General features: G+C 38.7%; 1 protein-coding gene across 1 annotated transcript in view; it reads right to left on the reverse strand.

The window, feature by feature from the left end:
- The window catches only part of NEB (nebulin), a 194842-nt gene continuing 174096 nt past the window's right edge, over nucleotides 1-20746 (reverse strand). Inside the window, exons 146-165 of the mRNA XM_073306879.2 lie at nucleotides 19496-19600; nucleotides 18532-18624; nucleotides 16950-17042; nucleotides 15228-15320; nucleotides 14717-14809; nucleotides 13481-13573; nucleotides 12846-12938; nucleotides 11592-11684; nucleotides 10854-10946; nucleotides 10303-10395; nucleotides 9720-9812; nucleotides 8423-8515; nucleotides 8058-8150; nucleotides 7686-7778; nucleotides 6472-6579; nucleotides 5971-6154; nucleotides 4284-4376; nucleotides 2778-2927; nucleotides 1525-1634; nucleotides 1-529 (exon numbers count right to left, since the gene is read on the reverse strand). Coding sequence (XP_073162980.2) covers nucleotides 356-529; nucleotides 1525-1634; nucleotides 2778-2927; nucleotides 4284-4376; nucleotides 5971-6154; nucleotides 6472-6579; nucleotides 7686-7778; nucleotides 8058-8150; nucleotides 8423-8515; nucleotides 9720-9812; nucleotides 10303-10395; nucleotides 10854-10946; nucleotides 11592-11684; nucleotides 12846-12938; nucleotides 13481-13573; nucleotides 14717-14809; nucleotides 15228-15320; nucleotides 16950-17042; nucleotides 18532-18624; nucleotides 19496-19600 — 2133 coding nt within the window. The 3' untranslated portion in view covers nucleotides 1-355. The remainder of the gene's footprint in view (nucleotides 530-1524; nucleotides 1635-2777; nucleotides 2928-4283; nucleotides 4377-5970; nucleotides 6155-6471; nucleotides 6580-7685; nucleotides 7779-8057; nucleotides 8151-8422; nucleotides 8516-9719; nucleotides 9813-10302; nucleotides 10396-10853; nucleotides 10947-11591; nucleotides 11685-12845; nucleotides 12939-13480; nucleotides 13574-14716; nucleotides 14810-15227; nucleotides 15321-16949; nucleotides 17043-18531; nucleotides 18625-19495; nucleotides 19601-20746) is intronic.

Consider the following 20746-nt stretch of genomic DNA (forward strand, 5'->3'; position numbering starts at 1 on the left):
TGTCAAAATTTTGCTTGCGTAAAAATAACTTAGGGAAGATGGCATTGTAATAGGTTTTTATGAACAAGTCCAGTCCTAAAAAGATAGTTTGGAAGAACACAGTGCTCTAGGGACTACTAGTGTGTTTGCAAACATTCTCATCAGAAATGAATTGTAAATGTTTTTTTAAACATTTTGTTAATATATATATTTTTTCAGAATGACAATTCATAAGACACCATCAAGTGGGGAAAACAATAGGCACTTTAGAAAGGGTTGAATTTATAGTGGCCAGTCTGATTTGTGGTTTTAAAAAAAAAAAGTGCCGAGGTGTTTTGACCATGTAGATATGCTTTATAGAAGATCTAATTTTCATTTAGACAGCTTCTACATAGTTGGCTGGAAGCATGCCAGTCTTGCCAGTCCTCTGTACAGTCCCATACATCCAGCCTTCATCAATAGCTTGGACATTTACAATTGCATCCCCATCTTTGAAGGAAACTTCATCAGCATCAGATGCCATGTAGTCATACATGGCACGGTATGTCTTCTATTTAAAAAAAAAAAAAAAAGTCAGTATACTAAGAGGTTAAAGAAAGCCATAACTTGCCACAAATTGTTCAACAGGTTATAAGGCAGCAGTGTACCACCTAAGGATTCAATTTCATACTCTTTATGCCTGTAAATATTTAGCCTGATTCTCCCTCCACTCCTCCCCAATAAATAAACTCTGTAGTTTCCAGCCATGTATTCCATGTCTGCCTAACTTGGGGTGGGAGAAAAGGTTAGTTTGGAGGTCACACTGCACAGTCTGTAATGTCCATTTCATGAAGGAGGCTGGAGCCCAAAAAAGGGATGCCCTATCTTAGTGTATCATTTGGGCAACTTTAAATGGCAGACTTGTACAGAGCTCTAGCCGCCAATTTTAAGCTGCCTTCTCCTTGTAGAACTCTTGCTGAGGGCAGCACTATACACACCTTGCATTGCCCCTGGAATGGTCCCCCTGGCCACAGCTAGGATTCGTCATTTAATTTGCACACCCTCAGCTAATGGTAATAAAAGTGGGCCCTGGCTTTAGGTTTAAAAAGCAACCCCTAGAGGGTGAGAAGACTAATCTGTAATTTTCAGGTCTGGGCTGGAGCTCATGCCATTCCTGCTTATGTATCGTTTTGCCCAGGCCTTCCACTGTATGTCTGTGTAGAATACTGGCACATCTGCTGCTGAATCAGTTTCTGCACGTGGCATGCCTTGGAGGTCCCTGAAGCGTTGATGAGCACCAATGTTGTTCAATCTGTCCAAACTACTTAAACTTGGGGAAGCCAAACCTGTTGTCTAAGTCACAGGAGATTTCAGATGCTGCAGTCAATAGAAGGCCTTTGGTGCATAAATGGCACGAGCTCTAAACTGAGCCTGTTTATTCAGTATGGCCACCATAGGGAAAAGGTGAAAGTGGCTAAAGAAAATCACACAACCATTAATTGTACTGTAGCTGGTAAAACAACTTGGGACTGACAGGCCACAAAGAATGTCATCAATTTTACTTACACCCGTGGTAGATGGGTGAGAGGGAACGGAAGACACTGTTGTCAGCTGGGTGGCAACAGAAGATGATCTTTGTTGTGGCAGTTCTATAGTTTTAGCTTGTTTGTAAGCCACTGCAAAAGAAAAGAGTGTTTAAATGGTAAATGATTTGGAGGATTATTTCTCTCTCCCTCCCCGAGTTTTTCCAGAGCTGAGAACTTTGCATACAAATAGTATTTTTAACATGAATAAAGTTACTTGGTCAAATCATCAGCTGTGGAAATCTGTTTAATGTCATTTAAACCAATGCCAATGTACATCAGCTGAGGTCTCAGCCACTGTCTCAAGATTGTATAGTTATGTTTTTGTAATGGCTAAAATGTATTGTTAGGGTTTTTTAAATCAAACCTTTCATCTGAGTATTGTGAACGGTGTTCAGATATTTAAAAGGGCCGTAATATCTACCTCACAGGGTTATGAGGTTCAAAGATTGGACCAGTTGTTTCATATGTCTGGGCCATATGTGTCACAGTCTATTGCACAGCTGGGAATAGAACCCAGGAGTCCTGACTCTTACTACTATTGCTTTAACCATCTCTGAAGTACTGCAATGATGCACTGTAATATCTTTTCTCTGAGGTTTCAAAGCTGAGGGATGTGAGCCAAAAATTCCCCAGTGTAGGAGTTAAACATCCCTTCCCACTCATATAATCCCTCCCCTTTTCCCCAGCCATCCCCTTCCTACAGGATGCTGGAAGAGAGCCCCTCCCCCAAAAGGGGGAGGGGCTACTCTCAGTCATTGACCCCATGCTTTCATATCATAAGGGATGTGTCAACTTCTCCCTCCCCCAGTCCATTCAGCCAGCTTGTGCCACCTCCTCCCCTGCTGCTTCCTGGACAGCAAGAGAGTGAGAGAGACATGCTTGGGGAGAAAGGGTTCCTGGTATAGGTGAGCTAGTCATCAGGACTCGCAGCAGGCAAGTGACCCAGTATAGTCCAACTAGAATGTCTTCCTTTCTCCAGGCAAGGCCCTTGTTGTCCCACTTCTTTAGCCCTTAAGAACTGTCCTGTCCCTATGTTGTTAAATACCCCAGAATTAGGAAATGTCCTCATGGTTAACACGACCCATCGCTCTATTGACATTTACTTGCAGGTTAGATGAAGCACTAATGAGAATGAGGTAGGGCACTATCTTACAAAATGCGAAGGAGAAGTGAGACTGGGCAACCCGAGTCTTTTTCATCCTGAGATCTTCCAAGATTTTGTTCCCTTCCTACCTGTTGTAGTTGTGGTGAAGAGGCCTCCATTGCTGTAATAAGACAGGTGGTGATCAGCACCTTCTGAATGCTCAGATTTCTCATCCCCGGCGCTGACGCTTAATGCACTAGCAGAGCGGGATTGCTCCCGGCTGCGGCGCTGGGCTTGGACTGGAGGAGGAGAACAAGCAGAAACCAGACTGAGTGCCTGGACCTATTTACCTCAGTGGTACTCTGTTACTAAAGGCCATATTTTTCCCTAACAGTGCATTACTATTGATGTGAGTGAAGTTATGGTGGTGTACAGTAAGCTGGAGAGAATCTGGCATGGTAGGTATAAGCACCTAACAAAAGTTACTCAAATTCTAAATATTACTGCTGGTTAGAAAGCTAATGGAGAAACCACACAATTAGGTTTCAGAGTAGGATTCTCAACTACACAGACAGCTGCAGTGCTACTGAAGGGGGACCAGGGACTTCATGATAGAATTGTAGCCTAACTGAATAAAAATATTGCTCTTTGTATTTAAAAAAAAAAAATTAGGAACATCATAATTGTGCCTGTTTATTTTCCAACATTCTCTCCTGCTGCACCTACTTCTCCCTCTAGTTATAGGGCAAGGTGCTCTACTTCTCCATGTTCCCTTTTCTGTACCTGTTGGATGGTACTTATATTGCCAGCATTTAACTATCACTTTCTTTGGAATAAGCAAAATGTGGTATTTTAAAAGCACTTGGGCTCAGTTAAGTTATTAACATGATAAATCAAAATGAGCAGGGCCATTTATAAATATTAATGAAACCTGAAGCTGAACACCACTCCCTTTTGGTTGTCACTCTTACTAGATTGGAATTTTCCAAACCATGGAGGATGCAATATGTATTCATAAATCAACCTCCGTCCCCACCTAAGTACCACAAAGCTGGGTCAGCGTTGCTGAACATTTTTCTTATTTGTGCTTGCAGTATAGAGCTTTCTCTAAAAATGAAAGGGAGTAAGAAAAAGAAGACTAACCGCTCTGCAGGCATTTCATTTTAGATAAGTAATGAAAGAAGCACATTTGATAAGCTATAAATACAGTGATTTAAGCCAGCAGTAGACAATACAAACAATCCAATGCATCTGTGTTAAAGGCATAATATACATGTATATACTTGGGGTTGAATAATGTGTTTTCTGAAGATTAGCAAATCAAATATCCAGTTACCTATGTGTACAACTAGATAAGTTTAAACATATAGCCATGTAGGCTTGGATTTTAAAAGGCAATTCCTGTTGTCTTTCAGTGGGAAGTTGGTCCCTAGGTGGGTTTGAGAATTCTAGCCCTATTTAATAAAGTGCTTCCAGAAGTCAGCACGGAAATCTATTCAGTTGTATTCCTTAACCTGCTGATGGAATTCAGTCTTCGTTGGATAGTAGGTAGAGAGTTGACCTATCTAAAAACATACATTTCAAGTAACAACACATTTGACAACACGCTGCGTTGAACAGAACATCTGGTCAACAGCAGCTATTGTGGGACACACCAGAAATCATGTGTAAGCTTCTAGACTGAATGTTGTCTTCTGCTGGGTCATAGTCAAAGACTGATCCAGGATTAGTGCGCCACACACGAAGACCTGAAAGAGAAATGTACTGTTTTTACCAACTATCCAAAAGTCCACTTACATCTTGAACAGGAAAAGAATAGGAACATAAGAGGTTCCTATATGCAGTAATTTTGTCTCTTGAAGCTGAATATGTTTGAAGGCCATAAGAGAAGTTTGAGGAGAACTTAAAACCATGCTTCTCAAATCTGGCCATAACACAGACCAGATAATTGGGCAAGGCCCATTTCCTTATTACTCTATCAAGTGATGTCATTGTACAGTAACAGATTTGCCAAACGCGTCTCCAGGATCTGCAAGGATATGTTCATATGTGCTTAGAAAGAAATTAACACAATTTTTTTAAAATCAATATGAATTATGATCTTCCCATGTTAAATTTAGAAAGACCTGGATCAAACAGTAGGTTTCCATATTGCACAATGTGTAGCTAATATTGCCCATTGCAGAGAGCTTTGCAACGTTTAATTTGTTGAAGGGTGACTAAAATAGCTCAAAGTAACGCTGACTAATGAATCAAACGGGATGCAACAGCTGGAAATTAAAGCTAGGCAAATTCAGACTATTCAGAACACTACTTATGTAGTATTCCTCTAATTTTTTCTATGCATGTGCGGAATGAATTTGATGTGCACCAATAATGTGTGGCTGTGCGCCACCAGTAGAAACAAACATTTTTGGGGGGGGGGGGTCTAAAGTTACCATAGGGATAATTACTCCAGTCAGACATTTGAGAATTCACTACTCAAAGAATTAAATTTAAGCATGAGAGAAATAAAATTATGAAATGCATAGACCAGTCAAAAAACGAAAGTAACAGCACTTTGAAAGAATAAAATTACAGAAAATATATGTGCATTGCAGGAAATACCAAGTAGTAACAACAACACCACCACAAGAATGTGTTGGGATGTGAGTGTGAAAGAGTGTTTGGGTGTGTGAGAGAGAGAGAGAGCTAGTGTGTGTGTGTGTGAGACACACACACACAGATTGTGCTGGCTGCTGGGCAAGTCTATGAGAGACTGTACTGTCTCTTTAAGGCACTCACACCAGAAGGCTCAGACCATGGCAGCTGAGCTCTCCTGCTCCTGAGCCCTGTTCCCCTCCCTGGCTCTGTGGAGATGGGATACATGGGCAAGGGGGAGGGGGATACCCTGACACAAGCTCCACCACTTCCCCTTCTCCCTCACAGAGGGTCCCAGGAGCAGCTGGCCAGGTGCTTCGAGGCAGGAGCAACATGGGCAGGGGCACCTGAACACACACCACGGTGCGCGGCTCTGCTAATTAAGTGTGCGGCACTTGATTCACTCCTGGGCTGCCGCGCAACCATACAGCTTAGCGTGAACACAGGACATAAGGTGTATATTTTTATTGGTAATTAACCGTTAGAACAGTTTACCAGGGACTGTCAATCACTGACAACTTTTAAATCAACATTGGTTGTTTGTCCTCAAAGACTGTGCGATTAATTATTTTGGGGATGTTCCATGGCCTGTGTTATACAGGAGTTACAAGGCCTGTTTGAGTTTTACATGGGGCAGAAGAAATGCTCTCAGTATTTCATAGTAACACCATAGTACCGCTATGCAGTGTGAGTGCAGAATACCTGTGATGATCTCTTGATCCTGGTCCACTCGTTTTTGCTCCATTTCTACAACTTTTCTTTGAATGCCTCTGTAGTGAATATCACTGAAGTCCTGCATGTTCTTTTTCACACGTTCTGTAATGGGGTCAGTAACCACAGGCGTGAAGCTACCCTTGTGTTTTTCAAAATCTTCATGGTATTTCACCTACAATTAAAAAAAAATAAGACATGTCCATTCCTCTGCAGAGTAGCTACTATTGGTATTTCTGCTTGCCTTGAATTAATAGCTAGTAGATATGTGCATTGGCATCTCTGAGTTCTGAAAGCCAAGAGACAGGGAAATCCTGTATCCCTTGTGGATTCTATAAAGGATAAACTCAGTACAGCTTTTGCTGTTTAAATATGGCAATCAAAGTCACCATAGACGCATTATCCGTGATGTGACAATGCCGATCGCTCAAGACTTGAGTTAAATTTTGATTACATCACTTGCCAGCCTTCTAAAAAAAAAGGAAGCCTTACTGTAGAGATGTGTCGCTGGGTCTCTCGTACACGCCTCATTTCAGGGGTATCCAATACATAGGCTGCTTTGCCTTGCACTTGTTTCCTGAAACTATCTGAATAGAGAACCTACCAAATGAGAAACAGGGAGTGAAGGTGAGTCAGTATTTCTGCCTCTGAATTCTCAGAGACTCTTTGCACGAGTGACGAGATGAGACAAAATGAATGCAGACATGCTGGAGAGAACCTCTAGGCCACGATGCTAGTTTAGTTATTGCGACATGGCTCACACTGGCTTTTGAAAGGCATGGTATAAGAACATACCTCAAACTTTTTGCTTTTCACTAAGTAAAAGATCTTTTCGTCTGAAGTCTTTTAAAGGCAAAGTAGTGGTGAAAGCCTGATTAATTTTGTTAGATGAGTATGTAAAAAATTGCTGCCTTGGTAAACAAAGGCCAGAGCTGAACCTTAGATAGTATTTTGGGCCATATTCTGTTATCATTTATGGATTTGCAACTCATTGACTTCATGAAGTTATCAATGAGTAGTGAAGAAAATAATTAGGCCCATCTTATCCTTCTAATAGTCAATTACATTTGGGGGGGATGGGGTGGGAGGGGGAATACCTGCCTTTCTCCATGAGCCCTAAGACCATTCTTTGATTATACCTGTGGCCTAATCCTGCAAACCCTTATTCACTTAAGTATTCCCGACATTAGGATCTCAAAACCGTGTTGATAAGGGCCATATAGGTTCAGTGATACTATTTGCATGTGTAAGCATTTGCAGGAGAGGGCATGACAAGTCTCAGCTGTCTTGAGTAACAGCTTATGGGGGGCGTTACTGCCTGTAGGAATGAATACATTTTATGTAGAATACAAGCTACTATCAAAAAACAGTAAATATCCATAATGCTGAAGAATGTCCATTATGCATCTCATACCATATACGTGTTTTAAACACAGAGGATATTACCAGGAATTTAGATGGTTAAATTTGTTATTTGAAGTCAAATCATTATTTAAAACAAGGAATCAGATGAAATTAGAGCGCCAGTTAAAACAAGGAGTGAAACACTCCAGGCATTAGAGTTACATTTTAGTATCATTTTAAAACTTCAAAACTAGGTAAAGAAGTTAATATTTAGATGTTTTTAAGTTGAATGAGGAAAGGACTAAATGATTTATAATGTTAAAATGTTATTTTGTAGCTTATTTATTTGTCCTAACAAATACCGAGCTAATGTTTTCTTGATTGCGTTTAGCTCTCTCCATCTCTGGAGTGATAGGTGTCGGAGTTCCTTTTCCCATGTGCTCTTTGTACAACACCTATAGCACACAAAAAAAGTGTCCAGAAGTCAAAGACTAGACAATTGTTGATGAATCATGGTGTAAATGGTGTTATTGTTTAATCATACTCATCACTGCATGGATATAAGGATATCAGGAAGTAAAGCAGTTAAAACGTTATCTGATTATGCAAAAAGTAAAATAATTATTTCAAAAGGAAAAAAAAGGCAAGTTGAGAAAATTGGGGTAAAATTAGAAGCAGAACAAAGTTTTTGAGGCTTGTTATTTTTTTTAATATAAGGTTGTTCCTTTCAATACCAAGCTAATGTTTTCTTGATTGCGTTTGACTCTCTCCATCTCTGGAGTTATAGGTGTCGGCGTTGCTTTCCCTACGTTTTCTTTGTACGCAACCTACAGGTTACAGAGAAGTAGCCAAAAAACAAAAAAAATGTACAAGTGAATTTTTTTAAACTATTACTTTTGTAATAGTAAATTTTATTGTGTTAATAGGAAAAATCCCTCTGGAAAAAATATTTAAAAAGTTAATAAAATCAATGCTTGTAATTTTAAAAAGCCAATTAAAATTACATTTAAAAATGTGGGGGAGAAACAAAACTAGTCAGATGAAAGGTATTTTTAAAAAATGCACTGTCACATCACATTTTATTTTCTCAAGACAATACCGAGCTAATGTTTTCTTGATTGCGTTTGACTCTCTCCATCTCTGGAGTAACAGGTGTTGGGGTTGCTCGCCCCAAGTTTTCTTTGTATAATACCTACGGGATACAAAAGACGTATCCAGAAAAAACAAGTTATTTATCAAATTTTAAAAACCATGACTTGTTATGGTACACAGCACTGCATGAATGCCAAACATCTAAAGGGACATGGATGTGTAAGAGCAAGAAAAAAAAACTGGAAAAAAAGATTATTAAAAATTAACTTTTCATATTAAAATAGACGGGCTCTATCCAGCTGCAAATATTTACGGTACTGCAGGATACACAAGCTCTGGGAAATTGTCTGTGCCCTCGGCAGACCCTAGTCAAGAAAGAGGTTGCTCCAGGAGACCTGAAAAATGAGTCCCTAACTCCCATGCACTGCCTTCATGTATTATGCAAACCTTAAGAGGAGGGTTGGAGGAGGAATTGCTGTAGGAGGGGCAGTTGGTCTCAAGCACCTGAACTGGTTGTAATCTGAACTCCAACGAAACTCCATTGACTGAACCTTCCCACAGCTGCCCTGGTAGGATCACAGTGGGTGGTTGGTGGCTTCCCCAGTGAAGACATCCCTTCTTACTACTTTCTCCACTAAATCACCATTTGGGGAGGATTCCTCTCCCTATCTCTGTTTTGAAGATGTTTATTTCTCTGGCTGATTGACACCAGTCAGCGAAATTAAAAACTGACTCCAGGAGCCGATGTTCTGTAAATCTCGCTGCATCATTCCCAGGACCCTGATGGCTGTATATGGAAATCTGAGACTTCATCCCTTAAAAGGGGCAGGTTGTACAGTTGTGCAATTCCAGTTAAGGCAATGGAAAGACTCCCACTGATTCTAATACGACCTGGATCACGCCCTAATGTTTAAGCCCGTGTGATTCTCAGTGTTTCCTAGATACTGTCAACTGCTTCCAACTCCCACAGAGGTCTAGAATATGTCACCAGGTCAGTTCCTAACTGGGTTCCGTGGAACAATAGGGAGGAAGTGCTGTTGAGCTTGTATAGGCCAGCAGCCGACAGAGACTGTTAATGTCTGGATAGAGCCCTACGGTCACAGAGCTAGGTTATAAAACAATCCTAAAATTCCAGGAGCAGACTGTTAACACTAAAGTTAGGTTTATTTTTAGGAGCAAAAGAAATTATTATGCAAACAGAGTCATATCTAACATTTAAAGCTGAAAAAGTCTTTCTGAAATTTGTTAGTGTTATTTTATTAAAAAATAGGAGCAAAGGGGGAAAAACTTTATTTTATAGGTACCGAGCTAATGTGTTCTTGATTGCGTTTGACTCTCTCCATCTCTGGAGTGACTGGTGTTGGGGTCGCTTTCCCCACGTGTTCTTTGTACAAAACCTACATGATATAAAGGAGTATCCAAAAATCATAAAAAGGCAATGACAATAAAAACAAGAGCTTTTGAATTATCACATTTAGAAAGGGTTACTTTTTGGGGCCCATTCCTGATTCCAGTAAAATCAGTAAGTGCTTTGTGATTGATCTAACTGGCTACAGGAATGGCTCCATTAAGGAATCAGCACTTCATGAAAGCAAAACAGCTTAGTAGAATAAGGAGTCTGGAAGGGTTAAACAAAAACAAAAAAGCAAAAAAACCACTGTTTATTGAAAAAAGAAAGTCAATTAAATTGTTGCTCTAATAAAATCCTAGTACCAAAGGATTAAAGATGAGACTGTGTAGCTTATTTATAAGTGTAAAAAGTAGGAATTTTATGGCAAGAGGTGAATTCACATCCATTTTAAAGTTAGAAAGCATAATTGTTAAAACCTCTAGTGTTATGTTAAACATTTAAGATCTTAAAAAGAGTGTTTTTCCTGCTAAAAATACCGAGCTAATGGTTTCTTGATTGCGTTTGACTCTCTCCATCTCTGGAGTGACTGGTGTTGGGGTAGCTTTCCCTACATTTTCTTTGTACAACACCTGTGAGACATAAGAAAGCAGCCATAGAAAGCAGCAGTAAATAAAACTCCATTTGTTGACAAGTTGGAAGCCTAGGGCATGTTCTATCTTTTCATGCTGAAGAAAATGCATCTGAGGAAATATAGATCTAACATTGCTTTTTAACCACAAAAGAATTCTTTGAACAAATATTGTGTTTTAACAAGACCACAAAAAAGCAGTAGCTGAGGCGGTTACGAAAATGGATGATGGTAAAAAAAAAAAATTAATGTAAAAGTTTCAGCGAAAATCAAGATTGAAAAGTGAAGAAGGGCAAATGATTAAAAGTTCTCAAGATTAGAAATGTGGCATTAAAAATGTTTTTAAAAGCAACAACATCAGAACAAAAATAGGTTAAAATAGTGGGAGGTCAGTGTCATTTGTTAAAAAAGTTCATTTTGAAACAGAGTTAATGGGAACTTTTTGCTTATCAGAAATACCGAGCTAAAGTTTTCTTGATTGCGTTTGACTCTCTCAATCTCTGGAGTGACAGGTATGGGGGTTCCAGTCCCCAAGTTCTCTTTGTACAAAACCTGTGTGGTAACGAAGCATCCAAAAAAAATCAGAAAAGCAACAATTAATAAAGCACCACATTATGTCAGGTATTAAGTCTAGTTGGTCTGATTCTGCTTCTCTGTACACCCAAAATCCTGGCTGAATGCCATGAAAGGTTTGGCTGTGCAAGGAGTAGGGGCTCAAGACCAGATAATTCTAATGTCTTATTGTGGAATATGTATTGAATCCACCAGAGAATGGTTTTCTTGGCAAACACGGATCAAAAACTAAATCTGATTACATGAGAAAGTTTTATGACTACCTCTCACTCTATCCTATTGGAGATTCAGACCCATGTTCCTTGCATGGTGAGTGACAGATACAACAGAGATTTTTTTAAAATATCCAACAAGAGAACAGACAAAAAAAAAAAAAAAAGAGGTTCAAACAAGGAGTAAAGTGATTAACATTATTGAGGATTATACAAATAGTAAAGTTAGGAAGAAGATTAAGTAAGTAACAGTCACTGTAAAATTGCAGTAAAATGATGGAAAGAGGATGGTCTTATTGGTATAAGTTAATTAGGTGAAAGGGATAGGGTGTGTGGTTTTTGTTTTCTTTATAATGATTAAAATGTGCATTTTAAATGGAGTTAAAGGAAATTTTTTTCTTTTCAAAAATACCGAGCTAAAGTTTTCTTGATTGCGTTTGACTCTCTCAACCTCTGGAGTGACAGGTGTTGGGGTTCCTGTCCCCAGGTTCTCTTTGTACAACACCTGTGGGGTAACATGGAAATAGCCAAAAAAAAAAAAAAAAAAAAGCAAGAGTCAATAATATCCTGTGTGCTGGCAGAAAGGGAGAAGTGTGAGGGATACAATTTTTTCACAGCCATCCTGGACTAAAAGCAGGACAAATTAATGAAATAAAAGCTGTAGCATCATTGTACTACACAATATATTGTGATCAATTTTGATGGAAAAAGGGGTTTTTATTTATGGATCACATGAAATATCTCAGGTTAAAGGGTATTTTAGAGTTTAAAATGTTGCTTAAAAAGGAATGAAGGGATTTTTCATATATAATGAAATAACATTTTCTTGATGGTATTTGACCCTGTGTTTCTGGAGAGAGAGACATTGATGTTCCTTCCCTAAATTCTCTATAACATGTGCAATGAGGAGGAGTCATAAAAAAAAAAATCAATAAAATGGTGCCTAGAGTTAAGATTAAGGAATCTTGCTGCCTTATTCTGAAAAGGGCACAGGGGTTACATTAAAAAGAACGCATTTGGGAATGGTACTGGAGAAATACTTATTTAACATTGCTGTCTGATTACATGTGAAATTTCTCTCGAAGAAATGCAACTATGCTGGCAATTTTGACCCATAGGACCAGAGCTTCAAATGAAGGTATGCCAGTTTCCACAGACAAGGATTCAACTCAGAGTCTTTGCACCATGAGAGATAGGTAAGGATGGGACGAAAGACATCTGACATGACAGAAAAGAAACAGTCTGCTCCTAAATACTAACTAACTAACTAAAGCCCTTGCAGAAATACTGAGACAGACTCTCAGCAGTCTAAATTGGTGTAGTTGCATTGAAATTATACAGATTTATATCAGCTGAGGTTTTGGCCAAACATGTCTTAATTGTTATGTGCATTAAACCAGAAAAAAATCAAGGATTGAGGTAATTATTTTTAAAAAAGCCTGTTATTAGAAAAAAAATAGCTAACAACGTTCAGGATTATCTAAACCACAAAACATAGGCATAGGAATAAGGTATCAATCCCTGAAAACTTCAGTAAAAGATGGGGGAAAGGATGGTTTTATCAATATAAGTTGATTACAGGGAAAGGATAGCAGTATAGTTATTTTGGTAAAGGTTAAAACATTTAAAAATGAGTTAAAGGAAACTTTTTTCATTGGAAAAATACCAAGCTAAAGTTTTCTTGATTGCGTTTGACTCTCTCAATCTCTGGTGTGACAGGTGTTGGAGTTCCTGTCCCCAGGTTCTCTTTGTACAACACCTGTGGAGTAACAAGGATGTGTCAATAATACTCCACTTGATGAAGGTAAGTGTTGAGCATAAGGAATACAATTTTTATGTCTACCAAATCCACTCTGCACCAAAAAAGCAGGAAGTGTTAATGAATAAGCTAGCTAAGATCAGTGTTATACAGGAATTGTGATAAACTCGGATGGAATTCTTTAGACTTGCAGAAATACCATATCTTATTTTTTACGTGCACTACAGTGGAAAAAAGGGGGATTGAGGCTTTCAAAAACAAAAGTGCTACATTAAAAATTCAAAATAGTTCTAGTTTTTTAAAAGTTAAACACAGGTTTGGAAAATAGAGGGGTGGAAATGGTGGTTAGGAGTTCCTCAGAATTACATAACTCATAAAAAGTACCAAAAAAAAATAAGTAATAATCACTGAAAATTGGAAAGACGATGGTCTTATTTTTATAAGGAAAAGGAAAAGGAAAGGAAAAGGGTGGAACTTTTATAAATGTTTAAAAGTTCATCTGAAATGGAGTGAAAGGTAGCAATTTTCTTTTAAAAAAATACCAAGCTAAAGTTTTCTTGATTGCGTTTGACTCTCTCCATCTCTGGAGTGACAGGTGTTGGGGTCCCAGTCCCCAAGCCCTCCTTGTACAACACCTGTGTGGCAACAAGGAAGTGTCAAAGAAAAAGAAGAAGCAAGTCAACAAATCTCTACTTAACATCATGTATATGTTAAGCATCAAGAATCCAATTTTTATATATCAATCCTGACCCCAAACTAGGAAAAGTTAAAGGGAAAATGAGCTAATATTGATGATTATGCAGTATTTGTGACCTCAGCTATGCACCCACAATTCCCATCAATAAGAGATGCTTGGGGAAATATGAAGGCACAAGTGGGCCAGGTTCTGATTTAATTTATTTCATTGTAAATCTGGAGTGATTTCACTGATTTTAATGGATATCTCCAGACCTGTACCAGTTTAAATGAGATCAGAGTAGCTTGTGGTAAGTACATGTATCAAAAAGTGTAACTACATTGTATTCTCCTAAGTGGCATAAGAATCTGAAGTCAGGACAGAATTTCAAAACTATGGTGTTTGAGCCAGTATAAAATGAATTCAAATCTCCCCCCATATAAACAGGGACACAAAAAAGTTAATAATAATAAAAAAGCATCATGATGTAAAACTCATGAATTGTGGATGGCAATTCGAATGGAATGTATTAGGACCAGAAGAATTTATCCTAGAGGATTGTGAGTACTATAATTAATCTTCATTATGTATGTAATTCTCTTCCTCTCTGGAACACAGCAATGCTGCCCCGGGTCTGTTTACAAAGACCTGCAGGATACAAGAAAAGCATCCAACACGGCAACAACAAAAGAAAGACATGTCATGTTCTAACTACATTCTATTGCTTTAAAGAAAGGTTAGGTTTTATTTTACATTTGCACTGCACTGACATGGTGATGCAAAGGCTATTAGAAACATCTACTGTGTTATTGAGGAAGAGGATGGGAATCCACTCTGAACATCACGTTTTGCAATGGGGGAAATATATAAGGAAATGTGGTAGGGTAAATATGGTTAAAATTTCACAGAAGGAAATATTTATAACAACTACGTTAGACTGGGATGGAAAATTAAAATGCCGTACTAGGATGGTGACAGGTTTAGTGGTTCAGTTAAAAAAAAGGGCTGTGATTCAAAGCCCTGTGAAGGGTTAAAGGAAGAAATTTAATATGGAGGAGTTAATGGAGGAGTTATCGGGATTGTTGTTTTCTTCTGGAAATACCGAGCTAACGATCTCTTGATTGCGTTTGACTCTCTCCATCTCTGGAGTGACAGGTGTTGGGATCCCAGTCCCCAAGCCCTCCTTGTACAAAACCTGTGAGGTACAAGAAAGTACTCAAACCAGGCAAGGTTATTAAATCTGGCTATGTGATGAGCAGTGTTTAGTAACAGTATTGACTATTCCACACTTCTAGAGGTGAATGCTAAAGGCAGTTGCATGGTGGTTGATTATTCCATAAATACTCAGAAGCTGGTGAGTTAAACTTAAACAAACAGACAGAGGGAAAATGCCATGTTAATTTCACTGCTGACCTCCGGGTGTTTTTTTGTTTTGTTTTTAATGCATATAAAATTGTAAATCACTCAAAAGGTTAAAAACACAACGGGGAATGGCAGGAGATGAGTTAAATATTTCATGTCGGTAGTTTTCTTCTAAATCATTGAAGAAACAAAGAATGGTTGTTAGGATGTTATTGTGAAAGGATGAGTTGTTTTATTTATTTGAGAAATACCGTGCTAATGTGTTCTTGATTGCGTCTGACTCTCTCTATCTCTGGAGTCATAGGTGTTGGGATTCCTGTCCCAAGATCCTCTTTGTACAACACCTGCAGAAAGAACATAAGCACCCACAGAGGTGATGAGAAGACTGCTCACTTTTCACAGAAACCTAACCGAAGCTGGATATGTAATTTGTTTGGATTACATGTAAATATGTGCACATTTTATTTTGGCTGCAGGTTTGTGTTTTTAAGGCCCTGGTTCAAGGTAGTTGGACAGGCATCTAATTTTAAGTACATGAACATACTGAAGTCAATGGGATTGCCCACTTAAAGTTACACACATGCTTAAATGCATAGCTGATCTGGGGTCTAAAACTGTTGCAGTTCTTTAAAAAAAAACACATTGATTTGGTTTTGAAAATTCCCATGTGCTACTTCTCCTGTAATTAACATTTTCAGAGAGAGAAATGTTATATTATAGTGTCAACATATGGCTAAAATTCTCAGAGGCTTGTGTAGTACATTTTGAAAGCACTGTATAGAGACTTAGCAATGGGGCTCCACTGCACATGAAGTGCCCTTTCAAGATTTACCCTGTCTTACCTATTAATAATACTCTAGTCCCTCCATTTTGTTTTAGTTTTCTGATGAGAAAGCGCATCCGAATTTCAGCTCTCATACAGTTAGATTTGTCTTCATTTGTAATTATTTGACCAAATAATTGCTTGCATTTTCATGAAAGGAAATTGCATATAAAATGCCTCAGTCCAAAGTCTGATCATAAGAACCAGAACTACAATTATGTTAGAGATGTAACTTGTAAATCACTAAAATGGATGTACATACTGCATTATATGCCTTCAGTATGCCACCAAAACCAGAAAATGGTTAGAATATATGGTAAATAAAGCATTCAAAGCATGAGAAGCAAGAGATGAGGTAAATCCAAGGTTAGCAAACGCCAGTGTAGTTTGAAAATATAACCAGATTATGCAAAACTGAACTGTAAAAAACAATTAGTACCAGAAGGAGCTCAGAGGGAAATGGTGGGACAGGGGACAGGAAAGGGAAAGTTATTACTTAAAGGTTACTTATACTCACTTATAAGGACTTTGCCATCACTCAAGATAACTCTTTTGTGGTGAATAACTGAGGTATCAATAAGCAAAGGACCACATCTGCTCATGAGTCTACATGCAATGCTCTCACTGAAGTTAAGAGGAATGTCACCTAAAAATCAGTAGCTCTTTAACAACAGAGTAACAAAGAAGGCCAAGATGCTGTTTATACTCAGAACTGTAACTGGATTTTGTGACAATTAATATGGCTCCAGATACTTTTAGTGAGATTTCCCTCCAACCATTCACAACACTGCAGAATTGTTTAAGAAACTACCTGACCATTTTTTTGTTCTTAACTACCTATTTAGAATTAAATCAGCGAAGTGGCTGAGTTTATCAAGCTCCAAGCTTGAGTAGTGAAGAAAACTGGATTCTAGTACCCTGCTGTTGCTCATCATAAAGATTGAGAGGTACATTCTCTCTTCAACAGGCAACAGCCATTAATGCTAAGGGAGGTTAAAGCTTGAGCTCTGCAAAGGGCATTCCTCCCTGAAAGTCCTAGTTGGAAATGACAGCATTTATTAGAAAGGAAAGGAGGACTATTTAGTAATGCAAGCATAGTGTTATGACTGTGCAGGTCACACAGATGAGTGCAGAAAATATCAGCCACTACCGAGCTGATGTGCTTCTGTGTCTCCTTCACACGTTTCACTTCTGGAAGATCAGAAATTGGAATTCCTTTTCCAATACTTTCCTTATATTTAATCTGCAAAGTCACATACATTCAAAAAACAAAAATACTTAAAGCTCATTAAACATATGTATATGGTAACCAATTACATGACAGAACAAAGAATCAGATCATTTAGAACTTACTGAAACTTAAAGCATTACATACATCCTTCTGAGACCCAGATTTCAATAAATTCTAATGGAATAGACAGGAGCAGAGGGTTTCTCTAGGGCTCAGATGATGAATCTTTTGGCTCTCAAGTCTTTAAAAGAGCCAGAATTGCCATGGCATCAGAAACCAATCAACCAATAATTGAACCCAGAGTAAAGAGGAAGACAATCTTAGCTTCTTAAAGTAAAATGTTCAAACCTGAGCCCAAGATTTGGGCATCCAACTTGAGACACCTTCAAGAGGGCATGGTATTTTGAAAGTGCTGATCACATGACTGCTAAAATTTGGGCCTAATTTGAGATGTATCACTTAGGCACCAAAAAAATGAAGGCAGTCAAAACTGCTAGTCACTTGAAAATCTTAGCGTAAGTGCCTAAAGTTAGGCACCTAAATCCTGATTTCCAAAGACTTTGAGAACCTGCAGATCCCACTCATTTCAATAGGACCAGAGACGTGTCTGTACTTTTGACCAACAGAGCAATCCAGTTTAAAAGCAGGTCTCTGCTTTTAAAGCATTCCAGTCCTTTTCACAGTAATGCTGTAAGCAGAGGGAATCTCAGCTACAGTTGAAGCTACCATTAATAGCTCAGTTTCATAATACTGTGGACTGAAACTGATTTTTAACATAAATCTAAATACACTGAACAGACCTGTAACCTTGCTACTTGCTTTCTATATGAATGTAGGTGTTCAAGTTTTGGATTTATGAAACATATCCTATCCAACATGGGTCAGGCTGCACACAAGAGTCAATTTAAAAAAAATTAGTTTTGTCTCCTTTTTTTACAAGATGCAAAATAAAAGACACCCCTCAAGAACAAATTTCTCCCGCCATCATCAAGCAAACATTCGAATGAAGAGGCAAGCTTTAGTATCCCTTGCCCTAATATGACATCAGCATTAAAAGCATAAACTGTATGTAGGCTGAATACTTACAATTGCATTTGCCAACATGCATAAATAAATCCTTATTCATCCTTTAGAATATTAAAACTTTTATGTAAAGTAAACTTGATATAAAAATGTGTTAAATTACATGTTTGGGGAGAGATTATAATTAGAATGAGCACTTCCATGTTTTACAAAAGGATTATAATTAGCATATTGTTAATCATTAGAAAGATTTTCCTAGTAAGAGCTATCCCAAATATTGAAGAAAATAAAACTTTTTAAAGTTGTTAGGAAACTATTTTTTGACAAATGGTAATAGGCAAAGGCTCTAAAATAACCCTTAATGTCATCAGTAATGCCAAAACTGCTGTTAGCACCAGATAAGGAAACGAGCGCGAAAGAGGAAATTATTTGAGTTGTATTAGCCCAGGTAGAGTGTTAGAAATCCATTGTTTTGTACCGTGCTAATCGCGTCCTGGGTTTGTTTAATTCTCTGCATCTCAGGTGTCTTTTCAATAGCTGTTCCTGTTCCAATCTCTTCTTTATATAAAATCTTAATATTCAGAAACAAGACAACAAAGTTAAGCACAGAAAACACAGTATTGTCCCTCCTAGAGAGTGACTACAAAACATCTGAAAGTGGGTGGGCCAAACTAATATACAAAGGTACAGGCTCATAGCCAATTCTGAGCTCTAGCTGTAACTGGTGCAAAATAAGGTCGGTAAAGTTTACTTTGCCTATCTTGAAGAGTCTCTCCTACTACAAGCAGTGACCCTTGTGGAAACAAAGGGTCTGGATCATTTTTATTTGCAGTAGCACATTTTATGGACAATGGTATTCCATTTTGCAGCATGTAGTTTAAGACTGAAATGTGTCACTCTCCAGAGTTTGGACAGCCTTCTGTTGTTAAACGTACAATGTGACCAATGGGGACATGACCCAAGGAAAATACTTAACTCCTTAAGATAAATCATGTGAAATGTGAAACAAATCAGGGCAGACGCCGTTCGTTTGCTGGTCAAAGGTGACATTTGCATCACACCAAGATTGTTGTACTACAAGGTGCACAGCACTAGATGGCCATTGGCCACATGACCAAATCAGGGTGAGCCCTAATCCTACTGCCCACAGGGTGGCTTAACTGTCAAACCAGAACGTGCGCGAGACGTTTGCGCAAGCAGCAACAGACATGACAGGCAGTAAAAGTCAGCCAACTATAAGTGTAAAATTAGGATGAAACCCTAAAGACCTGAGGCTGCAAATTCTCACGCACATGCTTAATTGGAAGTGTAAGTAGCTCCACTGAAGTTAGTAAGGCTACACGTGGACATAAGTGGATACAAGAAACGTTCTAAAAAGTGTTTTTAAAATATTAAAATGGAGCTATTTGCGTTAGCATTGAACATGTGTAAAATAAATATACCGAGCTGAAATTCTTTTGGTTTTCTTTAACACGCAGTATTTCTGGTGTATCTTGTACCACTATAACTTTTCCTTTACTATTCTTTGCATCCCACTGGTAGTGAAGCTATTAAAAAAAGGAAAAGAAAGATGTGGTTAGGATATCAACTCTAGTCCATAAGAGTTTACGCTTGTCTTTTTAAAAGCTTTCTTTTTTAAAGATAGAAGATAAAAGCTTTGTCAAGGATATATTCTGAGGAGACTTTTAAACGTCATCATATGTGGTGGGATTTTTTACAATCCATGAATGTAAAATATACTCTCCCAGACTGCAGCTAATCAGAATAAAAATAGTAATAGAGTCTTAAAATTTAAAAAAAAATTCTAGAAAGGTGACTACTGCGAGCTAGGGAAAAATCACACCATTGAAAACTAATGCCTTCCACCAGGCTCAACAGGTGGGAAACTTAATAATACCAGCACTGAAGTGGACAGCCCCAAGAAACAGGAGGGTGTGAATGCTAGAGGAACGCAGGGATGATCCATTCTACTCGGAAGAGGGGTTCTCTTCCTTCTATTGGCCAACCAGAGGCAGCTGGGAGTTGATTGCTTTGCTTCCCCCTCCCACCCTTTTAAATTTAAATTTGTCCCCACCTCTGTTTGGTCATGATTCTCGGACCAATACACAGCTGTGGCCCATGTTTCAGCCTCAGGGTCTTACAGGTAGTATAGCTACATTGTGTGGATGCAGTCCACATAACACATGGAGAGCTGAATATGTGGCCACAATGGTAAATAGGATGAGAACCACTGATGTATGGCTACACTGTAGCTGGGAGTGAACGCCCCAGCCCAGGTAGAGAGACTCAGGCTAGCAGGACTCAATCTAGTGTGCTAAAAACAGCAGTGTGATCATTATGGCTCTGGCAGAGACTTGGCCTAGCCGTTCAAGTTCAGACCCAGGGTGTTGGATGGCCTTAAGAGCCCAAGCTGCTGCCCGAACAGCATCCATACTGCTATTTTTAGCACACTAGATCAAGCCCTATTAGCACAAGGCTTGCTCCCAGCTGCAGTGTAGACACACCCTGAGACCCTCTTGCACCATTTAAGCAGCTACGCCTTCCTTCCTTGTATTTTGTAGCATAGGAACTGTGTTTTTTAGGAGGCTGTGGGCAAGGCCACTCTTAGGATTAATGGGGCCCCTATGCCTGAGGCAGCCCCGGCTCGCATGTGTATTTTAGATAAGGGTGGTCTTTTGAAGGATTTATTTAAA

This window comes from Lepidochelys kempii, chromosome 11, assembly GCF_965140285.1.
Source record: "Lepidochelys kempii isolate rLepKem1 chromosome 11, rLepKem1.hap1, whole genome shotgun sequence".
Classification (NCBI taxonomy): domain Eukaryota; kingdom Metazoa; phylum Chordata; order Testudines; family Cheloniidae; genus Lepidochelys; species Lepidochelys kempii.